Source organism: Sphaerodactylus townsendi, linkage group LG15 (genome assembly GCF_021028975.2).
Source record: "Sphaerodactylus townsendi isolate TG3544 linkage group LG15, MPM_Stown_v2.3, whole genome shotgun sequence".
Classification (NCBI taxonomy): Eukaryota; Metazoa; Chordata; class Lepidosauria; order Squamata; family Sphaerodactylidae; genus Sphaerodactylus; species Sphaerodactylus townsendi.
Window position 1 is genome coordinate 35,970,105 of NC_059439.1, and position 18,453 is coordinate 35,988,557.

An 18,453-nucleotide genomic window follows, 5' to 3' on the forward strand; every position below is an offset into this window, starting at 1 on the left:
GGGGGGGTGGGGGGGGGGGGGGGTGGGGGGGGGGGGGGGTGGGGGGGGGGGGGGGTGGGGGGGGGGGGGGGTGGGGGGGGGGGGGGGTGGGGGGGGGGGGGGGTGGGGGGGGGGGGGGGTGGGGGGGGGGGGGGGTGGGGGGGGGGGGGGGTGGGGGGGGGGGGGGGTGGGGGGGGGGGGGGGTGGGGGGGGGGGGGGGTGGGGGGGGGGGGGGGTGGGGGGGGGGGGGGGTGGGGGGGGGGGGGGGTGGGGGGGGGGGGGGGTGGGGGGGGGGGGGGGTGGGGGGGGGGGGGGGTGGGGGGGGGGGGGGGTGGGGGGGGGGGGGGGTGGGGGGGGGGGGGGGTGGGGGGGGGGGGGGGTGGGGGGGGGGGGGGGTGGGGGGGGGGGGGGGTGGGGGGGGGGGGGGGTGGGGGGGGGGGGGGGTGGGGGGGGGGGGGGGTGGGGGGGGGGGGGGGTGGGGGGGGGGGGGGGTGGGGGGGGGGGGGGGTGGGGGGGGGGGGGGGTGGGGGGGGGGGGGGGTGGGGGGGGGGGGGGGTGGGGGGGGGGGGGGGTGGGGGGGGGGGGGGGTGGGGGGGGGGGGGGGTGGGGGGGGGGGGGGGTGGGGGGGGGGGGGGGTGGGGGGGGGGGGGGGTGGGGGGGGGGGGGGGTGGGGGGGGGGGGGGGTGGGGGGGGGGGGGGGTGGGGGGGGGGGGGGGTGGGGGGGGGGGGGGGTGGGGGGGGGGGGGGGTGGGGGGGGGGGGGGGTGGGGGGGGGGGGGGGTGGGGGGGGGGGGGGGTGGGGGGGGGGGGGGGTGGGGGGGGGGGGGGGTGGGGGGGGGGGGGGGTGGGGGGGGGGGGGGGTGGGGGGGGGGGGGGGTGGGGGGGGGGGGGGGTGGGGGGGGGGGGGGGTGGGGGGGGGGGGGGGTGGGGGGGGGGGGGGGTGGGGGGGGGGGGGGGTGGGGGGGGGGGGGGGTGGGGGGGGGGGGGGGTGGGGGGGGGGGGGGGTGGGGGGGGGGGGGGGTGGGGGGGGGGGGGGGTGGGGGGGGGGGGGGGTGGGGGGGGGGGGGGGTGGGGGGGGGGGGGGGTGGGGGGGGGGGGGGGTGGGGGGGGGGGGGGGTGGGGGGGGGGGGGGGTGGGGGGGGGGGGGGGTGGGGGGGGGGGGGGGTGGGGGGGGGGGGGGGTGGGGGGGGGGGGGGGTGGGGGGGGGGGGGGGTGGGGGGGGGGGGGGGTGGGGGGGGGGGGGGGTGGGGGGGGGGGGGGGTGGGGGGGGGGGGGGGTGGGGGGGGGGGGGGGTGGGGGGGGGGGGGGGTGGGGGGGGGGGGGGGTGGGGGGGGGGGGGGGTGGGGGGGGGGGGGGGTGGGGGGGGGGGGGGGTGGGGGGGGGGGGGGGTGGGGGGGGGGGGGGGTGGGGGGGGGGGGGGGTGGGGGGGGGGGGGGGTGGGGGGGGGGGGGGGTGGGGGGGGGGGGGGGTGGGGGGGGGGGGGGGTGGGGGGGGGGGGGGGTGGGGGGGGGGGGGGGTGGGGGGGGGGGGGGGTGGGGGGGGGGGGGGGTGGGGGGGGGGGGGGGTGGGGGGGGGGGGGGGTGGGGGGGGGGGGGGGTGGGGGGGGGGGGGGGTGGGGGGGGGGGGGGGTGGGGGGGGGGGGGGGTGGGGGGGGGGGGGGGTGGGGGGGGGGGGGGGTGGGGGGGGGGGGGGGTGGGGGGGGGGGGGGGTGGGGGGGGGGGGGGGTGGGGGGGGGGGGGGGTGGGGGGGGGGGGGGGTGGGGGGGGGGGGGGGTGGGGGGGGGGGGGGGTGGGGGGGGGGGGGGGTGGGGGGGGGGGGGGGTGGGGGGGGGGGGGGGTGGGGGGGGGGGGGGGTGGGGGGGGGGGGGGGTGGGGGGGGGGGGGGGTGGGGGGGGGGGGGGGTGGGGGGGGGGGGGGGTGGGGGGGGGGGGGGGTGGGGGGGGGGGGGGGTGGGGGGGGGGGGGGGTGGGGGGGGGGGGGGGTGGGGGGGGGGGGGGGTGGGGGGGGGGGGGGGTGGGGGGGGGGGGGGGTGGGGGGGGGGGGGGGTGGGGGGGGGGGGGGGTGGGGGGGGGGGGGGGTGGGGGGGGGGGGGGGTGGGGGGGGGGGGGGGTGGGGGGGGGGGGGGGTGGGGGGGGGGGGGGGTGGGGGGGGGGGGGGGTGGGGGGGGGGGGGGGTGGGGGGGGGGGGGGGTGGGGGGGGGGGGGGGTGGGGGGGGGGGGGGGTGGGGGGGGGGGGGGGTGGGGGGGGGGGGGGGTGGGGGGGGGGGGGGGTGGGGGGGGGGGGGGGTGGGGGGGGGGGGGGGTGGGGGGGGGGGGGGGTGGGGGGGGGGGGGGGTGGGGGGGGGGGGGGGTGGGGGGGGGGGGGGGTGGGGGGGGGGGGGGGTGGGGGGGGGGGGGGGTGGGGGGGGGGGGGGGTGGGGGGGGGGGGGGGTGGGGGGGGGGGGGGGTGGGGGGGGGGGGGGGTGGGGGGGGGGGGGGGTGGGGGGGGGGGGGGGTGGGGGGGGGGGGGGGTGGGGGGGGGGGGGGGTGGGGGGGGGGGGGGGTGGGGGGGGGGGGGGGTGGGGGGGGGGGGGGGTGGGGGGGGGGGGGGGTGGGGGGGGGGGGGGGTGGGGGGGGGGGGGGGTGGGGGGGGGGGGGGGTGGGGGGGGGGGGGGGTGGGGGGGGGGGGGGGTGGGGGGGGGGGGGGGTGGGGGGGGGGGGGGGTGGGGGGGGGGGGGGGTGGGGGGGGGGGGGGGTGGGGGGGGGGGGGGGTGGGGGGGGGGGGGGGTGGGGGGGGGGGGGGGTGGGGGGGGGGGGGGGTGGGGGGGGGGGGGGGTGGGGGGGGGGGGGGGTGGGGGGGGGGGGGGGTGGGGGGGGGGGGGGGTGGGGGGGGGGGGGGGTGGGGGGGGGGGGGGGTGGGGGGGGGGGGGGGTGGGGGGGGGGGGGGGTGGGGGGGGGGGGGGGTGGGGGGGGGGGGGGGTGGGGGGGGGGGGGGGTGGGGGGGGGGGGGGGTGGGGGGGGGGGGGGGTGGGGGGGGGGGGGGGTGGGGGGGGGGGGGGGTGGGGGGGGGGGGGGGTGGGGGGGGGGGGGGGTGGGGGGGGGGGGGGGTGGGGGGGGGGGGGGGTGGGGGGGGGGGGGGGTGGGGGGGGGGGGGGGTGGGGGGGGGGGGGGGTGGGGGGGGGGGGGGGTGGGGGGGGGGGGGGGTGGGGGGGGGGGGGGGTGGGGGGGGGGGGGGGTGGGGGGGGGGGGGGGTGGGGGGGGGGGGGGGTGGGGGGGGGGGGGGGTGGGGGGGGGGGGGGGTGGGGGGGGGGGGGGGTGGGGGGGGGGGGGGGTGGGGGGGGGGGGGGGTGGGGGGGGGGGGGGGTGGGGGGGGGGGGGGGTGGGGGGGGGGGGGGGTGGGGGGGGGGGGGGGTGGGGGGGGGGGGGGGTGGGGGGGGGGGGGGGTGGGGGGGGGGGGGGGTGGGGGGGGGGGGGGGTGGGGGGGGGGGGGGGTGGGGGGGGGGGGGGGTGGGGGGGGGGGGGGGTGGGGGGGGGGGGGGGTGGGGGGGGGGGGGGGTGGGGGGGGGGGGGGGTGGGGGGGGGGGGGGGTGGGGGGGGGGGGGGGTGGGGGGGGGGGGGGGTGGGGGGGGGGGGGGGTGGGGGGGGGGGGGGGTGGGGGGGGGGGGGGGTGGGGGGGGGGGGGGGTGGGGGGGGGGGGGGGTGGGGGGGGGGGGGGGTGGGGGGGGGGGGGGGTGGGGGGGGGGGGGGGTGGGGGGGGGGGGGGGTGGGGGGGGGGGGGGGTGGGGGGGGGGGGGGGTGGGGGGGGGGGGGGGTGGGGGGGGGGGGGGGTGGGGGGGGGGGGGGGTGGGGGGGGGGGGGGGTGGGGGGGGGGGGGGGTGGGGGGGGGGGGGGGTGGGGGGGGGGGGGGGTGGGGGGGGGGGGGGGTGGGGGGGGGGGGGGGTGGGGGGGGGGGGGGGTGGGGGGGGGGGGGGGTGGGGGGGGGGGGGGGTGGGGGGGGGGGGGGGTGGGGGGGGGGGGGGGTGGGGGGGGGGGGGGGTGGGGGGGGGGGGGGGTGGGGGGGGGGGGGGGTGGGGGGGGGGGGGGGTGGGGGGGGGGGGGGGTGGGGGGGGGGGGGGGTGGGGGGGGGGGGGGGTGGGGGGGGGGGGGGGTGGGGGGGGGGGGGGGTGGGGGGGGGGGGGGGTGGGGGGGGGGGGGGGTGGGGGGGGGGGGGGGTGGGGGGGGGGGGGGGTGGGGGGGGGGGGGGGTGGGGGGGGGGGGGGGTGGGGGGGGGGGGGGGTGGGGGGGGGGGGGGGTGGGGGGGGGGGGGGGTGGGGGGGGGGGGGGGTGGGGGGGGGGGGGGGTGGGGGGGGGGGGGGGTGGGGGGGGGGGGGGGTGGGGGGGGGGGGGGGTGGGGGGGGGGGGGGGTGGGGGGGGGGGGGGGTGGGGGGGGGGGGGGGTGGGGGGGGGGGGGGGTGGGGGGGGGGGGGGGTGGGGGGGGGGGGGGGTGGGGGGGGGGGGGGGTGGGGGGGGGGGGGGGTGGGGGGGGGGGGGGGTGGGGGGGGGGGGGGGTGGGGGGGGGGGGGGGTGGGGGGGGGGGGGGGTGGGGGGGGGGGGGGGTGGGGGGGGGGGGGGGTGGGGGGGGGGGGGGGTGGGGGGGGGGGGGGGTGGGGGGGGGGGGGGGTGGGGGGGGGGGGGGGTGGGGGGGGGGGGGGGTGGGGGGGGGGGGGGGTGGGGGGGGGGGGGGGTGGGGGGGGGGGGGGGTGGGGGGGGGGGGGGGTGGGGGGGGGGGGGGGTGGGGGGGGGGGGGGGTGGGGGGGGGGGGGGGTGGGGGGGGGGGGGGGTGGGGGGGGGGGGGGGTGGGGGGGGGGGGGGGTGGGGGGGGGGGGGGGTGGGGGGGGGGGGGGGTGGGGGGGGGGGGGGGTGGGGGGGGGGGGGGGTGGGGGGGGGGGGGGGTGGGGGGGGGGGGGGGTGGGGGGGGGGGGGGGTGGGGGGGGGGGGGGGTGGGGGGGGGGGGGGGTGGGGGGGGGGGGGGGTGGGGGGGGGGGGGGGTGGGGGGGGGGGGGGGTGGGGGGGGGGGGGGGTGGGGGGGGGGGGGGGTGGGGGGGGGGGGGGGTGGGGGGGGGGGGGGGTGGGGGGGGGGGGGGGTGGGGGGGGGGGGGGGTGGGGGGGGGGGGGGGTGGGGGGGGGGGGGGGTGGGGGGGGGGGGGGGTGGGGGGGGGGGGGGGTGGGGGGGGGGGGGGGTGGGGGGGGGGGGGGGTGGGGGGGGGGGGGGGTGGGGGGGGGGGGGGGTGGGGGGGGGGGGGGGTGGGGGGGGGGGGGGGTGGGGGGGGGGGGGGGTGGGGGGGGGGGGGGGTGGGGGGGGGGGGGGGTGGGGGGGGGGGGGGGTGGGGGGGGGGGGGGGTGGGGGGGGGGGGGGGTGGGGGGGGGGGGGGGTGGGGGGGGGGGGGGGTGGGGGGGGGGGGGGGTGGGGGGGGGGGGGGGTGGGGGGGGGGGGGGGTGGGGGGGGGGGGGGGTGGGGGGGGGGGGGGGTGGGGGGGGGGGGGGGTGGGGGGGGGGGGGGGTGGGGGGGGGGGGGGGTGGGGGGGGGGGGGGGTGGGGGGGGGGGGGGGTGGGGGGGGGGGGGGGTGGGGGGGGGGGGGGGTGGGGGGGGGGGGGGGTGGGGGGGGGGGGGGGTGGGGGGGGGGGGGGGTGGGGGGGGGGGGGGGTGGGGGGGGGGGGGGGTGGGGGGGGGGGGGGGTGGGGGGGGGGGGGGGTGGGGGGGGGGGGGGGTGGGGGGGGGGGGGGGTGGGGGGGGGGGGGGGTGGGGGGGGGGGGGGGTGGGGGGGGGGGGGGGTGGGGGGGGGGGGGGGTGGGGGGGGGGGGGGGTGGGGGGGGGGGGGGGTGGGGGGGGGGGGGGGTGGGGGGGGGGGGGGGTGGGGGGGGGGGGGGGTGGGGGGGGGGGGGGGTGGGGGGGGGGGGGGGTGGGGGGGGGGGGGGGTGGGGGGGGGGGGGGGTGGGGGGGGGGGGGGGTGGGGGGGGGGGGGTGGGGTTGGGGGGGGGGGGGGGGGGGGGGGGGGGGGGGGGGGGGGGGGGGGGGGGGGGGGGGGGGGTGGGGGGGGGGGGGGGGGGGGGGGGGGGGGGGGGGGGGGGGGGGGGGGGGGGGGGGGTGGAGGGGGGGGGAGGGGGGGGGAGGGGGGGGGGGGGGGGTGGCCATGCTGGGAGGGGCTGATGGGATTTGTAGTCCATGAACATCTGGAGAGCCGCAGGTTGCAGACGCCTGCATGATAGAGTGACAAATGGTACACGGTGCTTCCTGTTGGCCTATTGGGTTTTTAAAAAAACAAGACTGGGTCTTAATTTTGGTACCTTTTCAAGGTAGATTTCAGTGCCAATTGGCACATTTCTGTTAGGAGACTGGCAATTTCACAGCCGAGTTCCTTTAAGAACCCTCTGAGGTGTGCCACGGAGACTCACTGACTTGTTAGTTCTTAATTTGCCCATTAGACCCGGAGATCTATCTCTCCTCACCTCTGCTTGATTCGGCTGTCGGACAACCTTCTGCAAGACAGCGGCCAAACGATCCCCTTTTTTTCCTGCAGAGCGAGGCAGCACGAAAAAATTCCGACAGTTTCTCTGCAGTCTCTCTTTCTTCTTTTAGCAGCTCGTGGCCTCCTGGGCAGCTACTCGCTCCTGACACCTTGAAAGAAATCCTGATTGTCCAGTTCTAGCGCTTTCGGCGGTCTGTTGCTTGTATTCTAGTTTTGCTGACCTCGTCATCAAAGCACATTTGTCGGGCTGGACTCTTCCTTGACCACAGTCTGCACAAGACTTCCACTTGTGAAAGGAAGGCTTGCTTTTGATGGCTTTGCTTTGAAAACCTCGCTGGCGTTCTCTTGGGCTCATTCCGCACATGCAGAATAACGCACTTTCAAACTGCTTTCAGTGGTCTTTGAAGCTGTGCGGAATGGCAAAATCCACTTGCAAACAGTTGTGAAAGTGGTTTGAAAACGCATTATTTTGCGTGTGCGGAAGGGGCCTTGGATTCCGTAGGACGTTTCTTAATATAGTCTATATTCCCATGCTTGTGGATTTAAAAAGTTTCTAAGCACGGAAACCCTACGAGGAGAGACTTAGCTGCGGATGTCGAGTTTGGCGAAGAGGTGACATGATAGCCACGTTTAGATATTTGAAAGGATGTTGTGTTGGTGAGGGAGCAAGCTTGTTTTCTGTGGCTCCAGAGACTAGGACCAGGAGTCATGGGTTCAAGGGGAAGGAAAAGAGATTCCACCTAAACATCAGGAAAAACTTCCTGACAGCAAGGGCTGTTCGACAGTGGGATGCGCTACCTCGGAGTATGGTGGAGTCTCCTTCTTTGGAGGTTTTTAAACAGAGGCTGGATGGCCATCTGGCAGGAGTGCTTTGATTGTGTGTTCCTGCACTGCAGGGGGTTGGACTTGATAGCCCTTGGGGTCTCTTCCAACTCTATGATCCTATGATCATTTGACCCTCTTTTACTGTGTGTTGGAAGGTTTTGTGTGTTTGTGCTGACTTAAGGCAACCCAAGATTGGGTTTTCAAGGAAAGAGACATTTCCCCCTTGCCTGGCTCTGCGTAGCAACCTTGGATTTCTTTGGTGATCTCCCATTCAAGTACCAACCAGGCCTGACCCTGCTTAATCTCCTAAGATCTGAAAAGTCTGGGCAAACCAGGGGAGGGTGAAAATACCGTCGAGTTGCAACCAAGTGTGGCTACAAGGGTCTTCTTTAGATCTTTGCTCTTTCTATTGTGATTTCTAAACGCTGTGGGGCTTGTTACTTCCTTAACATTTCTAACATTTTGAGCAGTTTATCCCTTCGTCCCCCCAATGTGCATTTATTCGTTTCATCCCCAGTGTTAACCAGATACATGAAAACAGGGTGCAGCCTTTACATGTCAACGTAAGTGGCATCTTTCAGCAGCGAGAAGAAGAGTTTTGGATTTATATCCCCCCCCCTTTCTCTCCTGCAGGAGACTCAAAGGGGCTTACAATCTCCTTGCCCTTCCCCCCTCACAACAAACACCTTGTGAGGTGGGTGGGGCTGAGAGAGCTCTGAGAAGCTGTGACTAGCCCAAGGTCACCCAGCTGCCGTGTGTGGGAGTGCTCAGGCTTATCTGAATTCCCCAGATAAGCCTCCACAGCTCAGGCGGCAGAGTTGGGAATCAAACCCGGTTCCTCCAGATTAGATACACGAGCTCTTAACCTCCTACGCCACTGCAGGAGACAGACTTAATGATTAGGTGGTGGTGCTCGAAGGAGGTACGTTAACGCCAGGAGTAAAGAAAAGACAGGCTTCTCCCAATTTAGACCTGGAAAGGTTGCAGAACTTCCAAGCTTTTATGGGGGTTGAAACCTGCCCTTTTTAGCTTCCTTTTGACAAATCTAGCCCTCTCTCTCTTTTTTAAAATTCCTTTTCTGAAACAAAAATATAGTCACTTCACGACACGGGAACACCGTTTTATTCTGTGCACCGGTACATCTCAAATCACGGCCAAAACCAGGATCATCTCTCCTCTCGTTAACTCCACGGCCAGCTGCTCCCCAAATGCAATCATTTGCCGAAGCGAGACATTCCCTCTCGCGCACTAAACCGGCCAATGTGAAAGCAGTCATCCGTGATCGGACGGCCTGCGGTGGATTGCCTTCTTTTTTCATTAAGGTCGTCATCCAAATCTTGATTGGGCAGGTAGTCGTACAGAGATCTGGTGGTGGTGGTGGGGATCTTTTCCACTTGAATTTGCCAGTTTATTGGATTCTACCCTCTGACCCGCAAAACCCTCAATGCGAACTTGTTATGTAGCTCATATCCAACAGAGCTGCGTCTTAGAGTCTCCGAAGTGCCTGTGGTAGCTATGTCCGCATTTAACACCAAGCATGCCAGCTGTCCCACCTGAGCCAGTGGCGTAGCTACAACGGGGACATTTGTCCTGGGTGCCACCACTGTAGGTCACACAGGGCGCAAAAGGCCCCTCCCCCCCCAACATAGCCACATCCCCCTGCCGGATCGGGCACCAGTGCCTCAGAAGTCCAGACAATACACAGTTCCACTGACTCTATATGTTAATAAAGTGTTTTTTAACAGGTGCGGGGGGGGGGGCGCAGCCTCGCAGGGGGCGCGGCAGACCTCCGGCGACTCTGGGAGCCATTTTGCTCCGGGCTCTGGTTCCCCTCCCTACACCTCTGACCTAAGCTTCTGCTTACAAACCCCTTCTCTGAGCAACACAGGTGGGCCCAGTCCCTCCAATGGCCCCTTTCGTTGCTTTCAAGCAGCTGTCGTGTTCTGGCATCATAATCTCTTCTGCCTTTTGGATATGAAGACCCCCAGTCCAAGTTCCATTACAATTCAAGAGGAGCTCCTCTCTTTTGTACAGATTCAGCTTGTCCAAAAATGTCCCTTGCCAGGCTCCGTCTTTTCACCTCTTAAGTCTCACCCTCTCATCCATGCACGGAGAGCGCTAATCTCTGCCCACCCCACGGCCCCCCTACATTGAAGAGGCTGCAGTTCGGAGCGCTCCTCGACTTTTAACTCCTGCCTTTACTCTGTTCCACAGAAAGATAACAAGGCTGTATATTCCTCCACCACAGAACAAAGCATGTTGGACCTTCTTTGTTGCAGAATGCTGCGCCCGGGTCCTAGTGCCCCCTTCTCCCATCTGTTTGGAAGTTTTAAAGTAAAAATGCATTTTGCCGTAAACGCTCTTGTATCAAAGTCTCACTTCAATGAGGCACAAAATAATGGTTTTTGACAAAGGCAGAGCATAAAAATGAATTGTAATTCTCATATTCGATCGGGACTATATTCTAACGCGGAAGCCTAACAGTTTCCTTGACTGCTGCACCTCAAATTGACTGAACTTCTGGATAAAGGATAGCATCTATGCTTCTATCAGCTTCCCAGTTGCCAGCAACCTTAGCGTAAGGTGCAAACTTCTCAGAGCTGATTTTTCCAAGCCAGGAAGGCAAGACCTGGTCACCCGGGTGACTCTGAGCAAGACTCGACCATCCCCACCTGCCTGTCGCCTTTCACCCTTTGTGACAAGCTCCACCCCTTGGTGCCGAAGTGCTTTTGCAAAAGCGTCTTGTGGCTTCCTTGCCTCTCTGTGGAAGTTGCAGTTGTTGACACTGCTTGGTTTTTTTGCCCTTTGTCCGATGCAGAGTCGCCGGAGGTCTCTTGCTGGCAGATTAACGTGCACATTCCCCAGCGCTGGTCTACCATACTGGACACCCCACTCTTGGATGATGGGAGCAGGTCTCCTTAGGAGGAGATAGAAAAAGTGCAGAGAAGGGCAACAAGGATGATTGAGGGACTGGAGCGCCTTCCCTATGAGGAGAGGCTGCAGCGTTTGGGACTCTTTCGTTTGGAGAGGAGGCGGCTGAGGGGGGATAGGATTGAAGTCTACAAAATTATGCATGGGGTAGAAAATGTTGACAGAGAGAAATTTTTCTCTCTTTCTCACAATACTAGAACCAGGGGGCATCCATTGAAAATGCTGGGGGGAAGAATTAGGACTAATAAAAGGAAACACTTCTTCACGCAATGTGTGATTGGTGTTTGGAATATGCTGCCACAGGAGGTGGTGATGGCCACTCACCTGGATAGCTTTAAAAGGGGCTTGGACAGATTTATGGAGAAGTCGATTTATGGCTCCCAATCTTGATCCTCTTTGATCTGAGATTGCAAATGCCTTAACAGTCCAGGTGATCGGAAGCAACAGCCGCAGAAGGCCATTGCGTTCACATCCTACATGTGAGCTCCCAAAGGCACCTGGTGGGCCACTGTGAGTAGCAGAGAGCTGGACTAGATGGACTCTGGTCTGATCCAGCTGGCTTGTTCTTATGTGGGTAGCTCTGTCTTCATTTGAACAAAATTCTAATAATCAACAGAATGCCACCGCCACCTCTTGGCCAACGAGAGAACTGCAACCTGGATTCCTCTCTCGTTTCGCCGTCCTTGGGTGAACTTACCCTCCGCATACCACGTTTCCGCGCACGGCTCCTAGGACAGGTCTCCCTTTGGGCACGGTGGACACCTTCCCTGACTTCCTGCCACCGTCTTTTCATAGCCAGGGCTTTACATACTCAATGCTAAAAACAAACTCCACGAGGTACCGTCTCTGCAAGATGGAGTTTGGAAACGTGGAATGCGCAAAATTACGTTTGCGTATCTTTCTGAGCGTCGCCTAGGCAAAATTCTGCACCTCGAGAAGAGGGATAAGACCTGCAAAGGCATTAGCGTCGCTTGCCCTGAGCCCTGGCAACACGTTTCAGCATCCCACCAAGATTTTCTCAAGCGCTGCCCACACTCTTTGACGCCTGTCTTCAAAGCTACAACAATCAGATGGATATTCCCCATCCTGCTACAGTAAACAGATTCTGAGAATGTTGCATGCTGTACCTTGCTCTTATGGACCTTAGAAGACCCTTGTTCAATCTAGACAAACCCTTGTTCTTTCAGAATGCCAAGCAACTGGTCTCTGTGGTGGATCTGAGCTTCGACTGTGCGGCTGTCCCCTGCTGAACCCATAATTTCCTTAAGGAGCTCCTCTGGAACTAACAAGATAACTGGGCATGAACAGCTTACCTGGGGAATTGAGCAGGAGGGTGGACCCTCAGCTAGGCATTCGGGGTTGGGCACACTGCCTCCTAGTGGGCACAGAGGGGACAGCACCAGCTGCTAAGCAGCACGCTGTTCCCAATTGGGAGAAAATCTAGCTCTGCCCTACAAAGGGTCCCATAAGAAAACGGGGCCCTCATCCTAACAGTTTCTGTGTTTCTGCATTAGCACAGGAGGTTGGAACTGCTGGCATCTGGATGAATCCAACTCTCTCCCAGGGGCAGGGGAGCAATAGGACTGAATCAAACCATTCCAAGGGTGTGTATGTGTGTGTGTGTGTGTGTGTGTGTGAAAAAACCCAGATACCAATCCTAGCAACAGGTCCGACTATCAGCCTTCACTTCTGCACAGGAAAGACACACAACGGGTATAAAACTAAGGCCATCTCTTTATTATGCTCTCTTTCCTGTATCATCGCAATAAAAAAAACCATTTTTTCCCAAAATAAAATACAAATCAATGGGAAGGGACCTGGCCCCGGGAGAAGAGAGGAGCTGGGGGCGGGGGGCGGGCGGAGGAGGCTGGGGGACGAAACACGTTGCCTTAGGAAGAAGAAGGGCCCCCACAGCTGCCTCATCCACACACAAACACCCTTCTTCTCCACCCCCCCTCCACTGCTGCTGGAAAGGGGGAAGGCCCAAACCTGTCCGCCCCTCTCCCCGCCACCCACCAGGGCTAGATTTGGGAGAAGTGATGCCACCCTCCCCCCCGGGAAAGGGTCAACAGAAAGGTGTTGGAATATCTCAGCGGCGCCCCCCCCTGTCCTGTACAGGCGTGCTGCGACTCCGGCTCCGGCTGTGCCGGGTCTTTGTCTCCCGCCGCTCGCGCTCCCGGCCGCTGCGCTCGCCTCCCCGGCCTGCCCCTCCTCCTCCTCCTCCGGACGCGTTGGGCCGCTCCCGCTCCCGTTCCCGGCTGTGTTCCCGCCTCTTCTCTCGCTCGGCCTGGCGGCTGCGTTCTCGCTGGCGGGCCTCCTCCGCTTCCTGCTCCTTGCGCCGGCGCTCGCGTTCCCGGGCCCTGGCCGCTCGCTCGGCCTGCTTCTGAACGTACTGGGGGTGGGGGGAGGGAGGGAGGGTGGAGGAGAGTGCGAAGATGCAAGAGTGAGGAGGGTCGGCCTGGAAACAGGGGCTGCCCCCACCCACCGGGAAAGGCCCAGCTCAGCCTCCTTCCCCAGAGCTCACAAACGGTGCCGCTGCTTACCTGGGTGTCGGTGAGGGGGAGCCAGTAGATGCACGGAGCTGCCTTGGTTTTGCGGAAAAGGTCGTCCAGCAGCTTAGCTGGAGGCTCCTCCTGGGCCTTTTCTGCTGATAGGGAAGAAGGGAGGGGGTGGGGAAATGTCAAGAAGAAGAAGAACAGTTTGGATTTATATCCCCCCTTTCTCTCCTGCAGGAGACTCAAAGGGGCTGACAATCTCCTTGCCCTTCCCCCCTCACAACAAACACCCTGTGGGGCTGAGAGAGCTCCAAGAAGCTGTGACTAGCCCAAGGTCACCCAGCTGGCATGTGTGGGAGTGCACAGGATAATCTGAATTCCCCAGATAAGCCTCCACAGCTCAGGCGGCAGAGCTGGGAATCAAACCCGGTTCCTCCAGGAGTCCCAAGGGGGCTTACAAGCTCCTTTCCCTTCCTCTCCCCACAACCAACACCCTGTAAGGTAGGTGGGGCTGAGAGAGTTCTGAAGAACTGTGACTAGCCCATGATCATCCAGAAGGCTTCATGTGGAGTGAGGAAACAACACCAGTTTACCGCACTGGGATCACCAATCAGACTGTCACAAGATGGCATGGGAGAGACAGAATTTGCCACCTGCCTCCCTTTGTGCCCGCCCCCACCTACCCTTCTTCTCCGCTTTCTTCTCCTTTGACTTGGGCCGCTCCTTGCGGCGCCTCTCTCGGGAGCGGGAGCGGGAGCGTGGGCCCTCCCGCACCTTGTCGCGGTCCCACTCCCTCTCCGCCCGCGTCCGCTCCCGGCGCTCCATCTCGCGCTCCCGTTCGGCCCACTGCTCCCGCACGGCCGCCTCCCGCTCCCGTGCTTCCGAGCGCCGGGACATCTCCCGCTCTCCTCGGGTGGCAGGGCCGACTCCCGGGAGGGCTAACGATTCGTCTGCCTTGGCTTCTACGGGACGCTCGGGGAGCAGGCCCCGGTGGAAGTCCAGCTGCCAGAGAAAAAGAAGGATCAAATACGAACATCAAAAAGACAGCGTAGCCTCAGGGCCTCCCGTCTGGCTTCCTCCCTTTCCATCTTCAGGAGGCAGCGAAAATGGAAAAGGAAAAAGAGCCTGGATTTACACCCTGCTTTTCTCTATCACAAGGAGTCTCGAGGCAGCTTCCAAACTCCTTTTCCCTTCCTCTCCCCATAACAGACACCTAGTGAAGTAGGTGGGGCTGAGAGAATTCACAGAGAACTGTGAGTAACCCAAGGTCGCCCAGCAGGCTTCATGTGCAGGAGCAGGGAAACAAATCCGGTTCTCCTGATCAGAATCCACCGCTCTTAACCACTACACCACACCGGCTTTATTCGGCAGCACATTTGACCAATTAAGGTTGTATTTAGTGTCACGTCCTAACTGAGACTTTAAAACAATCTTTAACGTGCTTTGTAATGGTTATTTTCTGTATGCTGTAAACAGCTTGGAGTTGAGCAAGGTAGAAAGGCAGCTAATGAATAAATAAAAATAAACTGTTTTCCCATGGAAACAAATACAGAAGAAGAAGAGTCTGGATTCATACCCCATCTTTCTCAAGGACTCAAGGAGGCTGACAAGTTCCTTTCCCTTCCTCTCCCCACAACAGACACCTGGTGAAGCAGGTGGGGCTGAGAGAGTCCTGAGAGAACTACGACTAGCCCAAGATCACCCAGCAGGAATGTAGGAGTGCGGAAACACATCTGGTTCACCAGATAAGCCTCGGCCACTCAGGTGGAGGAGTGGAGAATTAAACCCGGTTCTCCAGATTAGAATCTACCTGCTTTTAACCACTACACCACGCTGGCTCTCACCACACAAAAAGCAACGTCGTATTTCAATCCCCTGGTGGTACCAGCGCCTGGTAGTTACCGCTCCCCTAAACAGTGCTGTCCGCATTCCTCACCATCCTGGCTATCAGCTGTTAATATGAGAAATTCACCTCATTTTTTAAAAACCAGCTTGATCTACAGGCCACCAAAACATCTTACGTCAAGGAATTCCACAGAAAAATAAGCATGAACGTATTTCTGCTCTCGATTTCCTCAGCTGCACAATTCCTTACAGACGGTAGCTTTTTCCACCTACGCCCATCTCTGCCTCTGACACAGGTAGGCACACAGGTGTTGGTACCTCATCTTGTTCCGCAAAGTCAGCTGATAAGAACTTGGGATTCGACTGTGGCCACTTGACGCCGTGCAGGGCATTGCGTGTCGCGAGGGCTTCGTCCACTGTGGAGTACTGAGGAGGGGAGGGGAGGAAAACAGATGGGACAGTTGGCACGGAGGTCTTAGCTGAGCTTCCAAGGTTCTCTCCCAAAATTGCATCAATCAATCAAATAACTTTTATTTATGGCCTTAGACCAGCAATAAAAACATTAGCATAACTTCAGCAACACAATTTGTGCGTAAAACTCTGATTCACTCACGCTACACAAAGTGTGTGACATATAGCCTCAGTTGGTAGACAGAAGAAGAAGAGTTTGGATTTATGTCCCCCCTTTTCTCTCCTGTAAGGAGACTCAAAGGGGCTGACAATCTCCTTTCCCTTCTCCCCTCCCTCACAACAAACACCCTGCGAGGTAGGTGGGGCTGAGAGAGTTCCAAAGAACTGTGACTAGTCCAAGGTCACCCCGCTGGCATGTGTTGGAGTGCACAAGCTAATCTAGTTCACCAGATAAGCCTCCATAATTCAAGTGGCAGAGCAGGGAATCAAACCCAGTTCTCCAGATTAGAGTGCATCTGCTCTTAACCGCTACACCACTCAGGTTCTCCATACAGGTGTATGTATATTAAAACAAATAAAAAAACCAACCACAGTAGTACAAAACACAAGATGGGCATCATTCACTATGATAGGAACCATATTGATCCTGTACCCCTATCTGTCTTGCTTTTAAAAAATTTATGGCCTTTGACCCACAACCAATAAATAAATAGTTCATAAAACTTATGACATGTATCATGTTTACATTTTATGGAAAATTAAGATCCATCCTGTTGTTGAACGTTATAGGATCCATTATATTTTTATTATTCTGGGTTGTGTATATAAATACACTTTTATCCATATCCATATCTATACCTATCTATATCTATATGTATATATAATAGATAGATATATAGATAGATATAGATATAATAGATAGTTAGATAGATAGATAGATAGATAGATAGATAGATAGATAGATAGATAGATAGATAGATAGATAGATAGATAGATAGATAGATAGATAGATAGATAGATAGAGATAGATAGATAGATAGATATAGATAGATATAGATAGATAGATATAGATAAAAATTAATTTTAAAAAAGAAGCAGCACAGCCAAGCGACTTACCGTGACGTAGCAATGGGATTTGATTTTGTCGATCCAGAAGGCTTCCTCTACCAAGGTACCTGTCCGACCTAGCAACTCTTTCAGCTGCCCTAGAGTGAAGGGTCTCACCTGTGGGCCAGATGTTCAAAGGTTAGGGAGGGCCCAAAAGACCTGTATCCCGTTTGTTTCCTGAGTGCCGCCCACAGGCCCCCGAGTACTCACCAAGTTGCAGATGTGGACGATGTTGGTGACCTTACCGCGTGGAGGAGAGGGGACCTGGGCCGTGCGGACAGGGTCGTCGATGGTGATCGAGACGCCCGAGCGCTGTTGGCTGATGGACCTCCTGGTCAGCGTGTCGCTTAGTGTGACTGTAGGGTGGGGGGGAAAATGACAACAGCTTAGGGAAAAAACAGATGAGGGGAGACATGAGATCTATAGAATTATGAGTGGTGTTCAGAGAAGGACAGGGAAAAGATTCCCCCCTCTCTCATTGCTAAGAATCCAGGGTTAACTAGAATCGTAGAATTGGAAGAGACCCCAAGGGTCATCCAGTCCAACCCCCTGCAATGTAGGAACACACCATTAAAGCACTCCTGACAGGTGGCCATCCAGCCTCTCTTTAAAAACCTCCAAAGGAGGAGACTTCAGCACACTCCGAGGCAGTGCATTCCACTGTCAAACAGCCCTGACTGTCAGGAAGTTTCCCCTGGTGTTTAGGTGGAATCCCTTTTCCTTCACCTTGACCCCTTACTCCTGGTCCCAGTCTCTGGAGCAGCAGAAAACAAGCTTGCTCCCTCACCAACATGACATCCCATCGAATATCTAAACATGGCTGCCACGTCACCTCTTAACCTTCTCTTTACCAAAAGAAACATCCGCAGCTCCCTAAGTCTCTCCTCGTAGGGCATGGATTCCAGACCTTTGACTGTTTTGATTGAGAACAGACACAAGGAGGTAGTGGCTAAGAGCAGGTGCACTCTGATCTGGAGGAACCAGGTTTGATTCCTTGCTCTGCCGCCTGAGCTGTGGAGGCATATCTGGGGAATTCAGATTAGCCTGTGCACTCCTCCCACACACGCCAGCTGGGTAACCTTGGGCTAGTCACAGCTTTTCGAAGCTCTCTCAGCCCCACCTACCTCACAGGGTGTTTGTTGTGAGGGGGGGAAGGGCAAGGAGATTGTAAGCCCATTTGAGTCTCCTACAGGAGAGAAAGGGGGGATATAAATCCAAAACTCTTCTATTTCTTCATGCGGTATGTAGATAAAGGGTAGGAACTCATGGCTACAAGGCGTGGCGAGGGGCTGCCAGCCTGGAAATCTTTAAAAAGGGAATGGCCAAATTCACGGAGGACAGTGCTCTCAGTTACTATTAGCCATGATGAACATCTGCTCCATTCAGTACCAGAGGTAGCAGGCTGGTTTAAATTTGCGAAGATGCAAGGATGCATGGGCAGGAGGATGAAGTTGCAATTACTCTTCTAGTGGGCTCCCTGGAGGCAAATAGCTGGCCAATGGGTGAACAGAATGCTGGGCAGGCTGGGCCTTTGGTCAGATCCAGCCTGGCTCATATGTTCTAAACACGGACAAGGGCTCAGAAACACAAAAAACAATCCACCCCGAGAGACAGCGTGGCATAGTGGTTACGAGCAGGTGCACTCTAATCTGGAGAACCGGGTTGGATTCCCCACTCTGACACTTGAGCTGTGGAGGCTGATCTGGGGAACCAGGTTAGTTTGTGCACTCCCACACACGCCAGCTGGGTGACCCTGGGCGAGCCACGGCTCTTCGGAGCTCTCTCATCCCCATCCCCACCTCACAGGGTGTTTGTTGCGAGGGGGGAAGGGAAAGGAGATTGTAAGCTCCTTACAGGAGAGAAAGGGGTGGGGATATAAATCCAAACTCTTCTTCTCCCTCACCTTTCTTCACTTCATGTTCGACAGGCGGCGGCAGGACCGCCTCCACAGCAACGGCAGGAGGGGCCTCTGGCAGCTCTTCCTCGCGGGCCTTCTCCTCCTCTTCCTCCTCCTCTCCTTGACCATTCTCCTGGCCCTCAGCTGGCACCACCTGTGGACCAAACAAGCGCCGTAAATGGGGATCTTGGGGAACAAGAGAACGGACCTGCCCCTTTGGACACAACCACACCCAGCGGTCCCTGCTTACCTGGGTCACGGTGCGGCAGATCTTGAGGGCCTTCTCGTGGGCCGGCTCCTCCGCGTGCCTCTCGGCTTCATCTTCCGAGATGCGGGAGTCGTCGGCGTGAAGGTCTACCACCACTTCTTGGCCCCCGGCCGGAGGCTTGATCTCGGGGATCAGGCTCTGGGAAATGAGAGCGGTACCCGTCAGCTTACGTTCACCGCGCCAGACTGAGGCTAGCTCAGCCCACGCTCCATG

General features: G+C 65.1%; 1 protein-coding gene across 1 annotated transcript in view; it reads right to left on the bottom strand.

Annotated features, from left to right (window-relative positions):
• Positions 1-11,933: 11,933 nt before the first annotated feature.
• ACIN1 (apoptotic chromatin condensation inducer 1) overlaps positions 11,934-18,453 on the bottom strand; it is a 37,700-nt gene continuing 31,180 nt past the window's right edge. The window contains exons 13-20 of the mRNA XM_048516826.1: positions 18,223-18,378; positions 17,979-18,126; positions 16,286-16,431; positions 16,085-16,192; positions 14,876-14,983; positions 13,396-13,714; positions 12,761-12,861; positions 11,934-12,609 (exon numbers count right to left, since the gene is read on the bottom strand). Coding sequence (XP_048372783.1) covers positions 12,307-12,609; positions 12,761-12,861; positions 13,396-13,714; positions 14,876-14,983; positions 16,085-16,192; positions 16,286-16,431; positions 17,979-18,126; positions 18,223-18,378 — 1,389 coding nt within the window. The 3' untranslated portion in view covers positions 11,934-12,306. The remainder of the gene's footprint in view (positions 12,610-12,760; positions 12,862-13,395; positions 13,715-14,875; positions 14,984-16,084; positions 16,193-16,285; positions 16,432-17,978; positions 18,127-18,222; positions 18,379-18,453) is intronic.